General features: G+C 48.5%; 1 protein-coding gene across 3 annotated transcripts in view; it reads right to left on the reverse strand.

Annotated features, from left to right (window-relative positions):
* The window catches only part of Ptch1 (patched 1), a 65,596-nt gene that overhangs the window by 13,307 nt on the left and 34,254 nt on the right, over nucleotides 1-18,035 (reverse strand). For all 3 annotated transcript variants that reach the window (XM_087896656.1, XM_087896655.1, XM_087896657.1), the window contains exons 11-18: nucleotides 17,130-17,228; nucleotides 16,531-16,656; nucleotides 11,003-11,121; nucleotides 10,044-10,446; nucleotides 9,336-9,645; nucleotides 4,198-4,340; nucleotides 2,291-2,474; nucleotides 340-620 (exon numbers count right to left, since the gene is read on the reverse strand). In XM_087896656.1, coding sequence (XP_087752782.1) covers nucleotides 340-620; nucleotides 2,291-2,474; nucleotides 4,198-4,340; nucleotides 9,336-9,645; nucleotides 10,044-10,446; nucleotides 11,003-11,121; nucleotides 16,531-16,656; nucleotides 17,130-17,228 — 1,665 coding nt within the window. The remainder of the gene's footprint in view (nucleotides 1-339; nucleotides 621-2,290; nucleotides 2,475-4,197; nucleotides 4,341-9,335; nucleotides 9,646-10,043; nucleotides 10,447-11,002; nucleotides 11,122-16,530; nucleotides 16,657-17,129; nucleotides 17,229-18,035) is intronic.

Genomic DNA, 18,035 nt, shown 5'->3' on the forward strand with positions numbered 1-18,035 from the left:
TGTTAGGCCCCAAATAAGATTTCAGAATTATAAAATCAGTTATGTTTTGGTTACTTTTCTTTAATAAAATTTCAGTGCCTTTATGCAGTGGGCTTACAAAGTCTCCTATCTTACACATGGACATTTTAATGCTGTGTGAGAGGGGACACCGATTCCGGCCATTAGAGGCTCTACCTTCCGCATGAACCTCATCACCTCAAGTAGAATAAATATCTTACAGATGATGCAATCTATACCCTCCTCCTCCAAAGGCCCAGACATAAACAAAACTTCCCGGCTGCAGAAAGAGCTATGCCAAAAGGAATCCGACTTCTATAAAGACCCTTATGGTAAACTCACAATGATCCCAGCCGTCCAGGGGTTCAGCAGGAAGACCGCGCACACTAGGAACGTGCAGGCCAGCACCACGCTGATGGCTAGCAGCAGCCAGTGGCGCAGGCTGATGTACTGCTCCCAGAACAGGAAGGGGTAGCCATTGGGGTAGCTGGACAGCCCCAAGCTCGTGTAGTTCTTACAGATGATCCTCACTTTTTCGATGGCTTCCACGAAGTCTGAGGTGTCTCGTAGGCCGTTGAGGTAGAAAGGGAACTGAGCGTATTCAATAGGTTCTGCTGCTGGGACTGGACAAAGGAGAAGCGGTGTGAGTGGGGGCCCAGTGAAAAGCCTCCACCACCCCAACGCCAAGGATGTTGGATGTAAATACAGAGACAGGAACCCACCCAAAGTGCATTCATTACCTCTCTTCCAACAAAAAGGACAAACAATAAATAATTCTGGGGCCTTTGCAACATTCAGAGTTGGTTTAAAATTTCTCACTAACAATCCGTTTGGTCTCACTGTGTGTGTACGCGTGTGCTTATGCATTCAGGCACGTGTGTGGAGGTCGGAGAGCGACCTTGGATGTCAATCTTCTCCCTCCACCTTCTTAGTGAAAAGTCTCTTCCTGCCTGCTGTTGCATATTCCAGGCTGGCTGTCCCTGAAGCTCCCAGACACATCTCCCACCCCTCTCATCTTGCCTTATGTATTGGGATTACAGATGCGCTACCACACCCACCTTCATGTGGGTTCCGGGGATTCAAACCCAGTCCTCATGCTTGTGTGGCAAGCTCATTAGCCACTGAGCCATCCCCTGAGCCCAGAATCAACCCTTTGATTTTATCAGGTGGTAGCAAGGGTAGGAATGGGATGGGTAGTGGAAGGCCCTGTAATCTGTATATTTTTTAAGTCTTTGATTTTATTATTCCAGAAGCAGCTGCCATTTGTGAGAACTCTAAATGCCGCAGTAAGACTTAAATGCCGACTTTTCGTTTCCACGTCCAATTTGCTCTCCCTGACCATTTGTAAGACCAAAATAATCCCAGAGTCGTGCCTTGCAGAAAAAGACACTTGACTTTTCTTGTCCTTTAGTGACCTGGCGACTTAAACCTTTCCCGCTTTTCTAATGCAATGCTAAGTCTTCAGCAAGAGGGGAAGAAATCCTCACACAACAAGCATTTAGTTACTGCCCTGTGTGTTCCACACCCTTTGGGGTCATTCAGTTGACTTGCTAAACATGATTTGCCCCTATTATAATCTCAACTATAAATTTTCATTAAGACAAGCCTTGGCTGCTTGCCACCAGTCTCCGGGGGTTGGTACAGGGGAGTTCAGAAAGCTGCCTGCCCTGTTTGCAAAGGGACCCGTCTTCTTTCTCATGTCTTCTCTTGGCCCCACACCCAAAGCCTATGCTGCTACTAACATCTCTAACGTAAATGCAGACTAAATCCACACAGAGCCACCTTTCAAACCCCGGGCTTAGGGGTGAAGGGAAGAGGAGAACACTGATGTATACAGACTTTTCTTGTCCGGTTTAAACAGCTCTGACAGAGCACAGGTGCTTGGTGGCTTATAGAAATGACCCAACATGCCAAAAATCCCTTCAGCACCAGAGTTGACAAAGTTAAGATAAACATGTAATCCCTAGCGATAAAACTCGGCAATAGTAAAATAACACTCAACGTGGAGGCGTCCCCAGCTTCACATGGAACAGCTGGCATCAGGAGAAACGCCTGGCGTTTGAGCTACAAAAGGAGGTTAGAAACGCTTATTTCTCAAAGTGAGAGTGCAGGGCTGTATTCCATTACACACCCTCATCTGTCTCCCGGAGTTTTAAACTAAGAGAAATATATTGTTCTATTTACACTTTTGAACCCTGGGTAGTGTCAACGAAGGAGGCTGTTGCTGAGCTCCAGGCAGCAGCTAAAGGAGCCTCTGAGAAACCCCAGCCTCTCCGGACAGACGGCTACTTACTTCTCAGCCTGGTCTCCGGCATGTAGTCGGCTTTGTCGTGGACCCACTCTGGTCGGTGAGGCCGGATGTTGGCCTGGGAGGCGGCATAAGCCACGGGGTCGTTGCTGACCCAAGCCGTCAGGTAGATGTAGAAGGCGCTGGGATTAATGATGCCATCTGCATCCACCAGACGCTGTTTAGTCAGCTACAAAAACGGGAAGAACGGAGGTCATTCAGAGCGGGCTGTGGGGTAAACACACTCCTGCTGGGAGACCAGAGCTTTGTACCCACTTTTCCAACAAACAGCAGAATACCCATGGCTTGACAGTGCCCCAAGTCCCACAAGAACACCTTTGATGTCTTTCAAAACGCACTTATTGGGGGATGCAATCACCAGTGTGTTTACAGCAAACACACGGTTCTGCAGATGGCCCAGGAATCGGCTGAACCAATTAAATCTGAATGCTAAAAGAGACTGTCTGCAGCCAAGGCGGGTAATGAACAATCTGGAAAAACATATTTATAGGAGGGGCGGGGTGGGGGGGGAACCTGGCAAGCATCCCCATCCACGTCTGTGTGTAGTTAACCTCTGTTGTTAACACTGAAGGAAATACCACCCAGTAAATGCAGGGGCTATAAAATAAAACAACATCTGTATAAATTTTGCTAACACAGCCTCCGATGACCTGCACATTCAAAAAATGCCCACTGCCAGAGAGTGGAAGACAGGGATGCAAAGCCAGAGCCTTTCTGAGCAATCTCACTTCTGAGCCCTGGTCAGATTCAGGGGCCACATCTGCTCCCACAGTAGATCTTGTGGGCTTTACTTGAGTCAAAGACACTATGAGACGAAGTGTGGATTATAAATACGGTAGATACACCGAAAAAAAATTTCCTGTTTACTTTAGATCCAGGCCTCCTTCCAACGTTCGGTCTTTTTTAACAAAATGAAAAACACCAGTGACAGCAGCTCACAGAGAAAGAGTGTGGAGGAATAAAGAGCGTGGAAGAGAGGGAGAGCGGTAGACGGCAGGGATCTGGATTCAATTAATCCACGGGATCGCTAACAACTGTAGGTCCTCAGACTGTTCTGGAATTACATAGCACAGCTCCTGGCCTCCGTGCATGCGGCATGCTCTTCTTTCTCCCGGGAGAGGAAATGGTATCTTGGTGCCTGGCCCCACCACAGGCATCCCTGATCCCTAACTCCAATTCAGTACGTCTCTGCTATCCTGTCAGGCAGGCTGGTCTGCCATACCCATGTCAGACCTGACAGCCCCTTGTATGCCACTATAAAGCACCAAACCTCACACGCCACAGTGACTGAACCATGTACTTTGTAAATCTGTCACCTTTAGCGCCAGCAAAAGGGAGAAGATAGCATACAGAGCCATTAACATGACAGTTTCTGCCTAAAGGTACAGAGCAAACTACTACCCACAAAGAGGCCTAGACCTTACTCCAAATCCAGGGTGCAGACGTACCCCTGAATGTGCCTGAAGAAACCAAAAGGGATAGATGCTAGAGTCCAGGTGCTTCAAATACAGAAGACTATCAAAGAGAAGAGCTTTCACTACTGAGGGGTGAGCAAGGTCACCATCCTAGTGACCTCTCTGATCTCCTAAGCCACCCATCCAACCACAAATCCATTATTGTCCCATGTCTGAATACACCATCCTGATGAGTGTTACAGTATGAGTCACTGGGAAAAGCCTGCACTGTCAACACCATCATTGCTCTGGCATTAAAGGCAACACCTGTCCCCCCTCTTGACAAGAAGGGAAAGGGAAGCCTTCTGGCCGGCTTGAGGTCACCTAGTTACCATCTCCTATCATCTCAGGTCCTCACGGAACAAGTGGGAACCCCACACCGCCCGCCCAGTTTCTGTAGGTCTGCTGCCTGTTGTTCACACTGGAACAGTGGGATACCTGACTGATGTCAATGGGCTTGTCTCGGCTGCCAGTCTGCACCAGGAGCTTGTAGGCGAGGACCCCATCGTCCGACCCATTTTTGTAATTGTTTGGCATGATCCTCCCAGTTTCCCAGTCACTGTCAAATGCATCCTGAAGTCCTGCGAACAGCAAATGTGTACAACACATTAAAACCTGGACCAGGAGGGCCTGTTTCAGAGGGATTACGCTGAGGACAGCGGGCAGGGCAGGGGCCTCATCTGCGGCTTTCTCTCACTTACCAAAGGACTGCAGTGCTAACCAATCGCTGCCGGGGGACAAGAACACACACGATTTACTCAAACTAAGGAGCAAAAGTCCAGGAGATGGACAGATGGCTCAGGGCACTTGCTGTTCTTCAAGGGAATCCGAGTTCAGATCCCAGAACTCACTTTGAGGGGAATACAACTGCCTGAAACTCTAACAGCAATGCCCTCTATCATGTGTGCACACACAGACACACAGACACACAGACACACACACACACACAGAGAGAGAGAGAGGGAGGGAGGGAGGGAGGGAGGGAGGGAGGAGGTGGAAAGGTGGCACAAGCCTTTAATTTAATCCCAGCACTCAGGAAGCATAGATGGTGGATCTTTGTGAGTTCAAGGCCAGCCTGGTCTACATAGTTGAGATCCAGGACAGCCAGAGCTACATAAAGTAACTCTAAAAAAAAAAAAAAAAAAAAAAGAAAAGAAAGAAAGGAAAGAAAGAAAGAAAGAAAGAAAGAAAGAAAGAAAGAAAGAAAGAAAGAAAGAAAGATCTTCAAGGTCTCACTGTGTATCCTTGCCTGCCTTGGCCTACACCTCAACCTCACTATGTAGAGGAGGCTGGCATGGAACTAACAGAAATCCACCTGCCTCTGCCTCCCAAGTGCTGGTATTAAAGATGAGCTCCACCATGGCTATAGCTCAACTCTTTTTTTTTCCTTTTAACTTCATGACTATTGTATCAAGCAGCAAGGGAGAAGAGAAAGACACACACTACATCCATTAACCATTTCATGCCACACAGGGAGCTATGTCAGGAGTGCCCCAAGAGGACCAGAAGTTCTACCCAGAGCAATGAAATCCCATGCAAGCTCCTAGCCTCCAACAGCAGCTTGACTGCCCCTGGAGCCCAGGCGAGCAAACACAGCTCTGTCAATCTGATCCATCTGTTTGACTTGTGTAGCTAATACAAGCTGTGGGTTCCGCTGCCAGGTTGTGTAAAGATCACAGCCAACACCTATTCACTCTCCTCCTGTTCTCTTCCTCTCCGCCACCCCTCCACGTGAAGGGGTGTGTGTGTGTGGGGGGGAAGAAACACGGGGAAATACCTCAGGGCGAATTTGGATTTGTTTGAGAACAGGAAGCCACAGGCCAATACAAGGAGGCTCTATGAGAACAGATGACAAACCGCAAGCCCTGGGAGGGGAGGAAAAGAGCTTTCTGGGCTTGGGGGATGGGGGAGCCCACCAGCTCACCACACACAGCTGGGCTTGGCCTCTGTAATCAAAACCATCATTACAGACCTGACACTTTGGCTACAGCAGTAAAGAGATAAGCGTGTTGGACTAGAAAACAGGGCCCTGGTGACCCAGCCTTAGGGTCTAAGTACTGCCTGGAGGGCTCTCTCCCCAACACCCCCACCAGCCCCCTCCCCAGTAGACCCCCTAAGTCCCAGGTGCTCAGGAGAGCCCTGTCTGTGCCTGTTGTGTTAGATACATCTGCTTAGAGAGATGAGTTTTACTTCATTTTAGGACAGGACGAGGGGGACTTCAAAGACAAAACAAAACTAAACAACAAAAAAATATATGCTCTGTGAATGCTTAGCATGGTGAGGCATTGTTGGGGAGCGGGAGGAAGTAGGGCTGCCCATAAAACAAAAGCCTCCCTCCAACATTATTATGATGTGGGCATAGTCTCCAGGATGTAGGCTGGGTCACCCGTGGGCCCCGGACTTCAGGGGCTGGGGGAGGCAGACAGAGGGACCACCAGGGTGGCAATCTCCAGTCTCAGACAGACCTTTTCACAGTCAGGTTTGCGCAGGCAGCAGTGAGCAGATGTGATTTTATGACCCAAAGTCCTTCCCCACCCCCATTCAGGAAAAAAAAATAAACAGAGAGGGAGGACAACCACTCCCCAACCCCCTATGAGGGGCCTGCTCTGTTTGCCAAGCTGGGAGAGAGGAGAGCTTTTATGACTCCAGACTTGCAGGGCTCAGTGCTCAAGGGCTACCAAGGGCTACTCCAGGCAATCCACCTTCCTTAGCATTCAGTTCTAACCAATTAGCATTATCCTCCCCACCCTACAGGTGAAAGAACTGAGGTCTGCAAAGGTTAGAGTCGGAGCGAAGCTTTGAACCCAGGCAGCGCAGAGCCAGCCTCCACAGGTATGGAAACCCACTCTGAGAGCGGTGTGCTGTTCACACAGGACTTCTGCCCTGCCTAGGGAAGCCAAAGACGACCAGAGCTGCAGGGTCTGCCCCGCAGCCAATGCAGAACGCGGTTCCTACAATGTTGGCCCCAGTGCAGTCTACAGTTACTGACTTCACGAATAGTTGAGTTCCTTCACAACTAGTTCAGTATTTTTGACTAACCACTGAAAATCTCAACTACCATGGGCTGGACACCACACACTTGCCCCTTGGCTGACATTTACATTCCAACAGTTTACAGCAGAACCTTATATTTATTTCAGCTGCAGTTCTTACTAGAAACATTTGACAGTCTGGGCTACAGGAATTACCCAAACACACAAGCCCCTGGAAGTGAAAGGATCATCTCTGTCCTCAGCATCCATTAAAAATGAAAGCCACCTGCACAGGATGCACAGATTTCAACCCTAACTTCATTCACCTCCTTTATGCGGACATTCATGGTTGTCCTTTGAGCTGGGGATATACCTCAAAGGGAGAGTGCTGCCCTGGGTTCTACCTCAGAACTGACTTTCAAAATGGCATGAGATAATAATCCCTCTATAAGCCATTAAATATTTTTCCAGGAGTGAAAATACAGAGTACCCACTGGAGTGTTAACCAAGGCCAGTGAGATGGTGTAGCTGAATGGACTTCAACACGACATACAAGTCTCTGGAAGAAACACCGCTGTGAGAATAGCTGTTTCCTCCAAGGAAATATGCAGGGGCCTGAGCAAACACTCAGCAGGTCTGAAAAATGCCTCAGCAGCCAAGAGCCCGCCTGTCTGTGAGCAGCGCTCTGGAGGACCCACTGAGGCATGACAGTTCCAGGGCTGTGGGATTCTGATGTCCTAGCATGCACTGATGTACCAGTTTGGCTGGGTCCTGCTTGCTCAGTAACCAAACCGTAGTTCAAATTACAGATATCTATGCATACGAATGTTTTGGGTCTTACTAGAGACTGTCTTTAATACTGTCTAAGCAGACAGAAGGGATCTACTGCACCCTTCCCAGCCCCAGCCTACCTCACCAACAGGGAGTCACTGACTGAAGACACTGAGAGCTCCTTCAGCAGCACCCTCCTCTACCCAGCACAGCAGACCTCTTTGTCATTTGTGGCAAGTTATTTGCATGTCTTTGGTCAGTGTGTGTGTGTGTGTGGGGGGGGCGGTGAAAAGCAGAAACTCTGGCAACTGTTTGGCTCTTTGTTAATTCACTACTTTAAAAAAAAAATAATGCATGGAGAACCCAGTGTAAGGAAATAAAACTGGGGGTGGATTCAAGTTAATCTCCAGGGCTTCCTGATGCTTTCTCCACCTCTCCCCAAAGTGGGACCTGGCGCACATGTACAAGCAAATTCTCGTCACTGCTCAACACCGATTCCTGTCGAATCAAGTTGTTTATCACCTAATGGGGACTTATAGGGGAAACTGGCTGCCCGATCTTTACATGCAAGAGTACTGACTTAAGACAAAAGCGCACTTAAATATGTGTTTAAATAAGCCTAATTAAGTGGGAAATTAAGACAGCCACTGGGATAATCTAAGCCAACAAATGCTGGAGTTGTTATTCGGGTGCTCCAATAAAAGCAATTTTGCTTGAATTGTGTGGTTAATGGTCCTGATTGTCTACTGCGCTCTGCCCATGTCAACATTAACAGATGTTCTGGGAACCAGTCAGCAGTCAGAAGCAAATTTAGCCCATCTTACGTTTTCCTCCAGCCTACTAATAGTACTTCCTAGAGATGTGTCTGAGAGGGTTAAAGGTGCTTGTTCTGAGTTCAATCCCCAGGTCCCACACGGTGGGAAGAGGACAGCTGTCTTCTGACCTCAATATGCACACCATGGTGTATGCACACGGACACCTTCACACATAATCTATAGGTAAAACGGAGGGAGGGAGGAGGAAGAAGAAGCAGGATTTGCCTCTCCATGGAACAGCAGGATGTGGTAAGCATTTCTAAGTTCCCTGCCAAATGGAAGGAAGGTTGGTACGGAGCTCTCTGGAAGACAGCTGAGCTGCGCCAAGGTCAGGGTGAAGAGCGAGACACACAACCACTTCAGTGTCAGATGCTGACACGGTGGAGTGAGCAATCTTTACACCTTCCTCTCTGATTCGCTAGGGACCCGAAGTAAAGGAACACAAATTAAAAAATGTCCAAAATATGCAACAGCAAGCCCCAAACCCACTGTTACAGTAGGCTGTAATTTAACAGACAGCTCAGAAATCCCACCAAAGACTCCAGTTTCTCTTGGTCACCAAAGGAGCCACCCTCCAAAAGGAAAAGGAGCAATAGACCTCCAGGTTCCCCGTTTTCTAATGTCTTTCCCCGGTGTGTGTTCACACAAGCGTTAATGGAAGGGCTCTTACTCACACAGTTGTAAGCTTTTAAAGCCAGAGCTGGGAGGCTGCCACTGAAGGGGGCTTTCTACAAAACAGGCTGGAGAGGCCCTCAGCAATTAAGAGCATTTGTTACTCTTGCAGAGGACTTGGGTTCGGTTCCCAGTACCCACACCTCCAGCCCCAGTGCCCTCTTCTGACCTCAGATACACACATGATGCACACACATGCATGCAACACACACACACACAAACACACACACACATATAAGAGAAAGCTGCTCCATTACAATGGAATACTTTCATACGGTAGACAGAAGGGAATCACTGTCAGGGAGCCTGGGGCGCGGCGAAGGATGGCGGCCTGCCGTAAGCCTACCTTGGAGCCAGTCTCTGAAGTAGTGCAGCCACATTTGGGGAAGTTGCTTGTTCTCCTCCAGCATGACATACTTCACATTGCTGAAACTCTTATGAAGGTCGTAAAGTAGGTGCTGGATGTTTGGGTAGTCTGCTTTCTGGGTGACTATATACATGTTGTAGAAAGAAAAGTATTTGAACTGTGCAGCTATAAAGTCATATTCTCTGGTTTCCCGAGGGACAATGTCCGTGAGGTCCAGCCCGTCTCTCACTCGGGTGGTCCCATAAAGGCTGACCCCCAGCAAGCCCAGGAAGAGGAGGATTACCACAACCTGCAACAGAGGGAAGGGCACTGGATGAGACCCAGAAGCACATTCCTGATTCCTCCAATACCAGCACCAACTGCTTCCTTTACTCCATTCCACATAAACAGCCCAGACATCTCCCAGAGGGGAAAACAAACCACACTAAATCACCTTTTTAAGTAATCTCATGAAGAATGAAAATATATATAAAGCAAGGGACGCATTTATACTCATAGATAGTAATATCTGCTTCACGGAGCCTCCCCATGTAGGAGCTGGCTCATTAGAGGGGCCCTGAGGTTTGCAATCTGACTCTGGCGGGCCTGTCCTGAGCATACATGAACATGATGATGATGGATCCCGAAGGTGCCAACAGTTCACATCTTTCTCTTCCAGGCAGGAAGCTACACACGGTGGAAGGTTACCTTGGCTTTGGGTTTCAAGAGGAAAGGAGCGTAGTGCTTCTCAGCAAATGAAGACAGCGTCCATTTGGTGCAGGGGGGCTCGAGGCAGTGAAGGTTGGAGTCTGAGAACTGGGAAAGCAGGTCCCGGGTGGAGCTGGTGCTCTCTGGGTTCTGACAGCTGAGGGTGTCCTGGGTGACGGTGACAGGCTGCACGGAGATCTCGGATCGGGGCTCGGCGGTAGTGTAATACACGTGAGTATGAGGGTCGTACTCTGTACGGAGCTGGACAGTGGACTGCATGGTGATGTGTGTCTCGTGAGCAAAGCTATGGCTGCTGTAGGGCGGTGGCGGGCTGTAACGGGTGTTGCTGTGAGGCTCTGTGTAGGCCTGTGGTTCAACCTGAATCACCCTGCTTACACAGGGGCTGAAAGAAAAGGAAGAAACACGCCGTAGTGTGGGGTCACGGTGGAGAAAGTGGGCTTTCACTTTTGCTGAGGACCTGATGCTGGCCACTGACACCACTGATTTTCTTTGGAAGCATCACCTGACTGCTTTGGACACCGATGTAATCAGGTTCAAGACAATGGCACAACTGACCCTGAAATAATGATAAACCCCTTCAAAGTACAACTCCAAAGATCTAAAAAAACTAAAAACAAAACCTACCACCCTGTGTTTCTACACAAGTGGTTTTCAGCATTCCTCTGCTCCACAGAGCTACCAAACAGTTCCGAACAAACACAGGTTCACGATGGAAGGAAAGACCACGAGCAGCAGATCCTCTAGGGAGGTTTCTGGGCATATTCAGTTTGGGGAAGGGAAAGTGTGGAAGCCCACACGTGCTAAAGAGTCCTCTGTCTAGTACCCTTTCCTGCCCCCATCACACCAGCCCAAACACGGTTAGCTACATTCCCTTCAGACTCTATAAACAACCTTTCTATGCCCAGCAAAGGCCCCAGGACCCTTGAAAACATACATACCTGGTAAAACAGCAGAAAATATCCAACCTCCTGTCCTCCCGTCTATATAAATCCATACTGAGAATGGCTGGGAAAATGAGCAGCACCATGGCAAAGTTGAACACCACGACCACAGCAGCCTGGGGCAGAAACGCAATTGAAGTCATCAAGACCTCCCAGTTAGCAAATGTGTACCACGTGCATGCAGCGCTCACAAATGCCAGAAGAGGGAGTCAGATCCCTGGGACTGGAGTTACAAACAACGTTGAGCGGATATGTGGGTGCTGGGAAGAGAACTTGGGTTCTCTGAAGAGCAGACAGGGCTCTTAACCACTGGGCCATCTCCCCAGGACCCCACACAAAAAAATGTTCTGGATAGTAATCTCTCAACAACCTGCTGCTACGTAGGGATGCAGAGCTGCCAGACAGTGCAGGGTCTCCCTCTTCTCTCCCCACCATTAAGACGCTGTGTGTAACTAAAATGGAACAAAACCCAGAATTTATACAGGCTGGAGTGAAACCATTACAGACTTACTAACCTAACCAGATCACATCTACAAAGCCAGGCAAAGAAAAGACTTGAGAAGTTCTACCTCAAAGCAAAAATAAGTATTTTCCTCCTAGAACGTTCCTAAGAGTTTCCACAACCCTGATTAATAATCTGTATATAAAGCAGATCAAGTCTAGCAACGTGTCACCTTTAAAACATGAAGTAAAATTTCACACACGTCCCCTGAGGTTTTTAATAGGCACGTTCCAAATAGCCTCGGGAGCAGCTTGTGGGAGCAACAGCCAAGGTCAAGGAGAGTTAAGCAGAAAGAAATTCCTGTGTGTGATTATAGTCTGTAGAATAAATAAGTACGGATTCAAAAGCCACTCTATAACCTAGAATAAACACAGGGTTAGGTTCTGCAGCACTTGGGCAAATCTCCTGCTGACCTAGTAAAAATTGCAAAATTGGGCTGTTATTAGGCAAAGTCGACAGGACATCCAAGCAAAGTCCTTGTTCTGAGAAGTGAACAAGAAGCAGAAAAAAAGGAACTGGAAGGGGATGCTAAATAGCCAAGAAAATAATCAGAAATTCATTTAAGAAGTAAAATCCCCTAGTACAGCTCTCAAAAGGATAGCTTCTGAGGCCGTCTCAAAACAGGAAGATGGGCTGGGGTGAGGAAAGGAAGCCTGGCCATCACTGGTACTAGGAGACACTTCACAAAGGGCTTTTTGAAGGGGGTTTATGCTCCAGGTGGAAGAGCGAGCTGCAAGAGATGCCCTTCAATAAAGAGTCCCCTGTTAAGTCTACAGAGCCATAAAACAGCCAAGTCTTCTACATCACGCCAACTCTTTCCTGAGTCGATTTTCAAAGGCTCTCATCAACTCCAACAGAACAGGTTAACCACAGCTCAAATGAATGTGTTTCCTTATAAAGCAGCACATATGCATGACAAGGTCCTGTCACTACTGTGACAGGAGATGCTATCTAGGAACTACATGCCTTCTCTGTGAAGTCTAATCTGTGCTGGGTGCTGGAGAAACCAAGACAGCACAGACAAACCTTGCCCTCAGAGCTACAAATCAATCCGATCCAAGGCTGAGTGAGAGGTGCCATTTTAAAAAGCAGGTCCCCAGCAGCTCAGGCGGTGAGTGCTTGTGTGTTGGGGTGGACAGAGTGGCTGGTCCAAGAAGGCTTCCTGAGAAATGTTTCGAAGATGAGAATGGGGTCCAGGAGGAACAAGGAAGAGACAAGACAATAGAGGAACTCCTGGCTCAAACCTACTCAGTCCTGAGACAGGTGATGAGAGGTCAGGCTGTCCATTGGCACCCACTGCGTTCCGATAGTAACCAGGATGTAGACAGTTGGCCACAGACAGAACCGATTACCTAGAAAGACTGGCTTTCCAGTCTTTCTGATTCAGATGGAGGTCCGATGCAAAGTCCTCATCTTAACTGATTTGGATGCTCTTGTTAGGGCTGGTGACTCCTGAAAGGGCATACTCACACTAGGTATGGACCACTGACCAATTAGACACAGGGAATTCTGGGAGGAATAAGACTAGAGATTTTCCATGAAATCAGTCATGCCTTGGCTGAATCCTATTAGCCTTTTAATTCCAGCCATGTTTACAGCTCAGGAATAGAATGCATCTCTCAAGAGTGAGGCAGGAGTAGAAGGCATCTCTCAAGAGTGAGGGCAGAGACTCCTGAGCCAGTAAGGCTCACAAGGGCACAGGCAGCAGGTGTAGCCATGGCAACACTCCTCAGAAAGTCTGACAGGCAGCTATCTTTGCTCACTCAGATGGAAGCATAGGGATGAGAGGGGGAAGCAATGCCCCTTCTAACCTATTTTTTGACGATGTGTTACGTAGTTAGGGGAAACCATTCTCTGCAAAGAAAACAAATGCCAACATCCCCCATGGGTGCCAAAAACTTAAAAGTAACTAGCAAGAATTTCTCAAGACAGAGTGGTCTCTGCAAAAGAAGACAAAACCTTAAACAACAAAAGGAAATTCTAAGACAGAGAGAGAATCTGATGGAAACAATCTTGGTGTGGATTGAATCCAGCTACTCGGCTTGAAGACGCTGCCCAACCCCCAAAGCACCTGCAGTGGTCCTGCTGAGACACCTGTGGCAGGACCCTAACCTAAAACCTTTTATTGGTGTTAAGAGTGGTTCATAGGTAGACTGCTTCTTTGTGGGGTCCTGGATTAAAATCCCACTGCCACAAACAGAAGGGGCCTGGCATAGAGAGAATGTTCAGTGGGTAAGAGTCGTTGTTCTGAAAACCTGAGGACCTGATTTCAAAGTCGGCTGTGTAACAGTTTCCTCCAGAACTGAAACACTGTATCAAAGAGCTTTAGGAAGTCCCTGAAATTGAACGATCAGATTCACTAGGTCCCCTCCCTACCAGAGAAAGCAGAGCCAAGCTGCAAAGAAAAGCCTGAGATCAAATCAGCTGTGTGGAAGAGGCAGAGTACACATCCAACCTGCTGAGCTGCCTGCAGACTGTGCAGTGGGCTTCAGGTTCCTAGCTTTGTGAGCTCTCACCCAGGCTGGGGTGGGCTCTGGTGGCGTAGCTGTCCTGCTCCTGTAAGTAACCCCTCACTAAAATAAGTAAAAATCATTGGTTCACCAAGCTGGACGTTGGTGGTACTTGTACTTTGGTCTGTGTCACAGGTTCTCTATGTGGTGTGAGTGGACACGCATGTGCTGCATCGCCCCAGGAAAAGCTTTTTCACACAACCAATTCCCAGTATCCACATAAAAAGTTAAATACTACTTTTACTTCCTGTAATCCCAGCATTGGGGTGGAGCTTACGTAAGGTCATCCAGCCCAGATGGCTGATGAGCTTTGGTTTGGTGAAAGACCCTTTCTCAAGTCAGACAGCAAAGGAGGAAGACCCCTGATGTCCTGCTCCGGCATCTGTGTGGAGCCTACACACCCATACGCTCACACAGTCACATATACAGGGAGAGAAGGGGGACGATGACACAGAATAATGAACATTTAAAGCAAACCTTTATCATTAGAACGAGTAAGGGTCTTGCTCTTGTGGGGGGAGGGGGGGTTCACTGAGGAACGACACTACAATGAAGGCTGACCAGGAGACAAGCTATTTCTTTGAGGGAAGGAGCGCTACAATTTTGGTCAGGGAAAAAAAAAAATCGAAGTTTCACAAGGAAAAAAATCCAAATGTCACTGTGGTTTATTACAGCACAGAATGTCTCTGGGCACCCTCTCTCCGGATACTCTTGGTGGCTACAGGTGACGGACACACACGAAAAGGAACGCAAAGGACTCATTTCATCCCTGTAGAGGTGCTTACCTGGGGAGAACTTAGCACACCGGATTTCCTAAAAGGCTTTTCTATCCTCGGGGAGAGACCACACCGTGGGGTGTCATTAAGGGAGGAGAGGTTGCCTTGAGGCACCACCAGTACTGAGAGGAGAGGAGAGGAGAGCCAAGAGTGAGGGAAAGAAAAGGAGCTGGCGCAGAGCAGAGCCAGAGCGAGGCACAGCGAGGCGGGCACAGCGAGGGGACAGGGAGTGGAAGAGGGAACCCGAGCAGAAGGCCTCTTACTGCAAGACTCCAGAAGCAGCTCTATCCCAGAGTCAGCCGCACCTGATCGAGAGCAGACATAAGAGCATGTAGCAGATGCATGTCTGTGCAAACTGCTTTCTGAAACCGAGCGGGTACCAAGGCCACAGGCATTTCTTCCCTTGTCTTTCCCATTACGAACCCTTGGCTATTTCCATTTCCCTGAGGCTCTGTCAGGTTTCAGATTGACTTTACTTATGAACCACTGTTAACCTTTATTTCTATTGACGTTAATAACAACAGGCCTCTTCCTCGTATCTTTTTCTTTTCTCGGAAGCTGGTGCTTGTGACTGCCAGGGGACAAGCTCTTCTCTCAGTCTCAGATCTTTCACTGACTGTTCGGGAGGCCTTGCACCTCACCCACAGCAGGGTCTCTACTGGTAGGGAGATGAAGCTCAAACACGCAGGTGACCGTTTCTACTTAGGTGACAAATGTGTATTTAATAGTATAAATAGGGACACAATGCATCATCTGTCACCTTCCCATTCTGTGACCAGCATCTGGTGATGGGCAGAGCTCATGAAAGAGTACAAACTTGACAACAGCTTCACACAGGACATCAAAGAGGGTCCTTCAGGCAGCTGGCCACCTCATGAAGTTTTCTTAAGACAGCCTAGTCTAAGAAGAAGAGAGACAAATGCTCCCTTCAGCCGAAGCTTCAAAACTTGAAATTAATTCAAGAAACTTCCACCATGTCATGAACTACCCAAAAACCTGCTGCTCTGGCTGCTTCAGACTTTTTATGAACTGTGACTTACTACTAGGTCTGGCCCAGGGAACAGACTCTTCAGGCTGACAGCCTGGGTATAGGAGGACCTGGTTGGGAGGAAGCTGTCAGAGTAACGAGGCCTGCAACACAGGTTTTGCACACACAGTGAGCAGCAGGCAATCTAAGCTTGCTTAAGCAGCCGGAGAAGGGAACAAGGAACCGCAAGGACAGGACAGAAATGCAGAGGCCAACAAGAAAAAGGCGGCGGACACAAGGAACCCCAAGAGATACCCCTTGCAGGACACAGCCAAGTGGTCAACATACCCTCATATAGTGTGACAGTCACTGCCTGCCAGCAACTCTAGCTGCCTACACCAGTGGAGTCTTTTAAGGCCTTAAGGTGGGGCCGTTTAGGGAGGGGAGATATGAAGTGACTGGAAGGGAGCAATCTAGAAAGAGGAGTCAGCCAAGGAGGCCTTCGGGGAGCATCCCTGGGCCTGCTGGCCTGCACAGCACAATTCCACAAGTGAACAGCTCCCGGATAACAAGGTGTAAGAAAGCAAAGAGCCCCAGCACTTGTCCTGGGAGGAGTACCAGGTCATGCCTTGAAGCACCTACCCAGCAGCACCAAGGCCCAAATGCTGCCACCATGCACTTGATCTGCAAAAATCAGCACTAGACTCAAGTGAGGCAGAGAGGAGACGCGGACCAGACAAGCCACAGGGAGCTGTCCACCGTCAACTCACCTGGAGGGAGAATGCTCGCAGTGCAGGAATAGGGATTAAGGCAGCCATGAAGAAGGCAGTGACATTGCTGATGGAGGTGAGGGCCACGCTGGCTCCTGTACGCTTCAGGCACTCCCCGGTCCTGTCCTGAGGAAGACAAACCACAGTACTGAGGGCTGCCTCTGTGCTAGCCACCCCTTAGAGGACGTGGTGGCAGTTTCTAATAGTGGCTGTAGTGGGTTTAAGGAACAGGGAAAGGCCACAACCACCCTGACTCCAGCACCAGGCTCTATTGCTGTCTCCCTCAAGACCATGTGTTCCTCACAGTTATATTCACCCAAATCGGAAAGCCGAAGACAATGACTTAAATGCAAACCCATAGCCAAAAAGAACCATAGAAACAAACTTGGGCTTTGAGAAGAGATGGCACAGGAGTATGTGGTACAATGCTAAGACCCCCACATTTCCATGGGCACCCTAAATGGGGCTCTTGGCGTTTCTCAGAGTGACGTGTCATTTGGCTCGAGACTGATCAGACAGCAGAAAAACTACAGGACAAATGCCAAGGAAGAGAGTGGGCTAAGAGTCCCCCAAACATCCTTTTTTCCTCCTACTGTTACCTCAAACGGAATCCTTTTATTCTGTCCTGTTTCACTGAAGGCGTGTGCCAAGAGGAAGACGTCGTCCACACCAACACCAAGAGCAAGAAATGGCAAAACCTACAGCAAACACAGGCAACCACAGCATTAGCCAGGGAAGATCCCACAGGGAAACATGGTTGCTAGTGCCCCACAGGTGCCAAAGGAGAGCTCATGCCAGTCTGGTGGACAACATACTTATCCGGCAGTCTGTATCCCTAAAATCTTTCAGTTATAACTCAGAGATGTTCTCACAAGCTTCTTTCTAAGGTCTATTTTAGAACTAAAAGTGAAAAACCAGCTGACTCGTATCTAAAGCTGTAGTTTCTAATGATCCCCAGTTCAGCATCAGTGAGAAAAGCTGGAAATATAAGACAGTACCTCCATATAGACCGGGCCCAGCCATCTTTGTGTTCTCAGTGTGATTCTAATGCTTACTGGAGTTTAGGAACCAGTAAATGATATACGCTATTCTAAGTGAATGTCTCTACCTACCAAGAGCATCTCTGAACTAAAAAAAAGTATGAATGTGTATTTGTGTACATGTACATGGTGTGTGTGCGTGCATACACACCACACAGCCAACTGCGTGAAGGTCAGAAGACAATTCTGTAGCCTGTTCTCTCTTTCCACCTTTTATATGGGCTCTAGAGAGTGAACTCAGATGGCCAAATTTGCATAGTAGGTGCCTTTACCTACTAAACCATTTCATCAGCTCTCTAGGTTTTTAGCCCACAGACCAGACTGGCCCAGTGGGAGCCTGCCCTGCCCCAAGATAAATGGCATCCTCATGGAAAAGGCTTTACAGACTCTTTAGGTGAGATAGACACACAGGGGGGCTGGCACGCTGGGCAAAGTGTTGGCCAGAGGGCAGCGATGAACGGTCCC

Source organism: Myodes glareolus, chromosome 14, assembly GCF_982192425.1.
Source record: "Myodes glareolus chromosome 14, mMyoGla1.1, whole genome shotgun sequence".
Taxonomy (NCBI): domain Eukaryota; kingdom Metazoa; phylum Chordata; class Mammalia; order Rodentia; family Cricetidae; genus Myodes; species Myodes glareolus.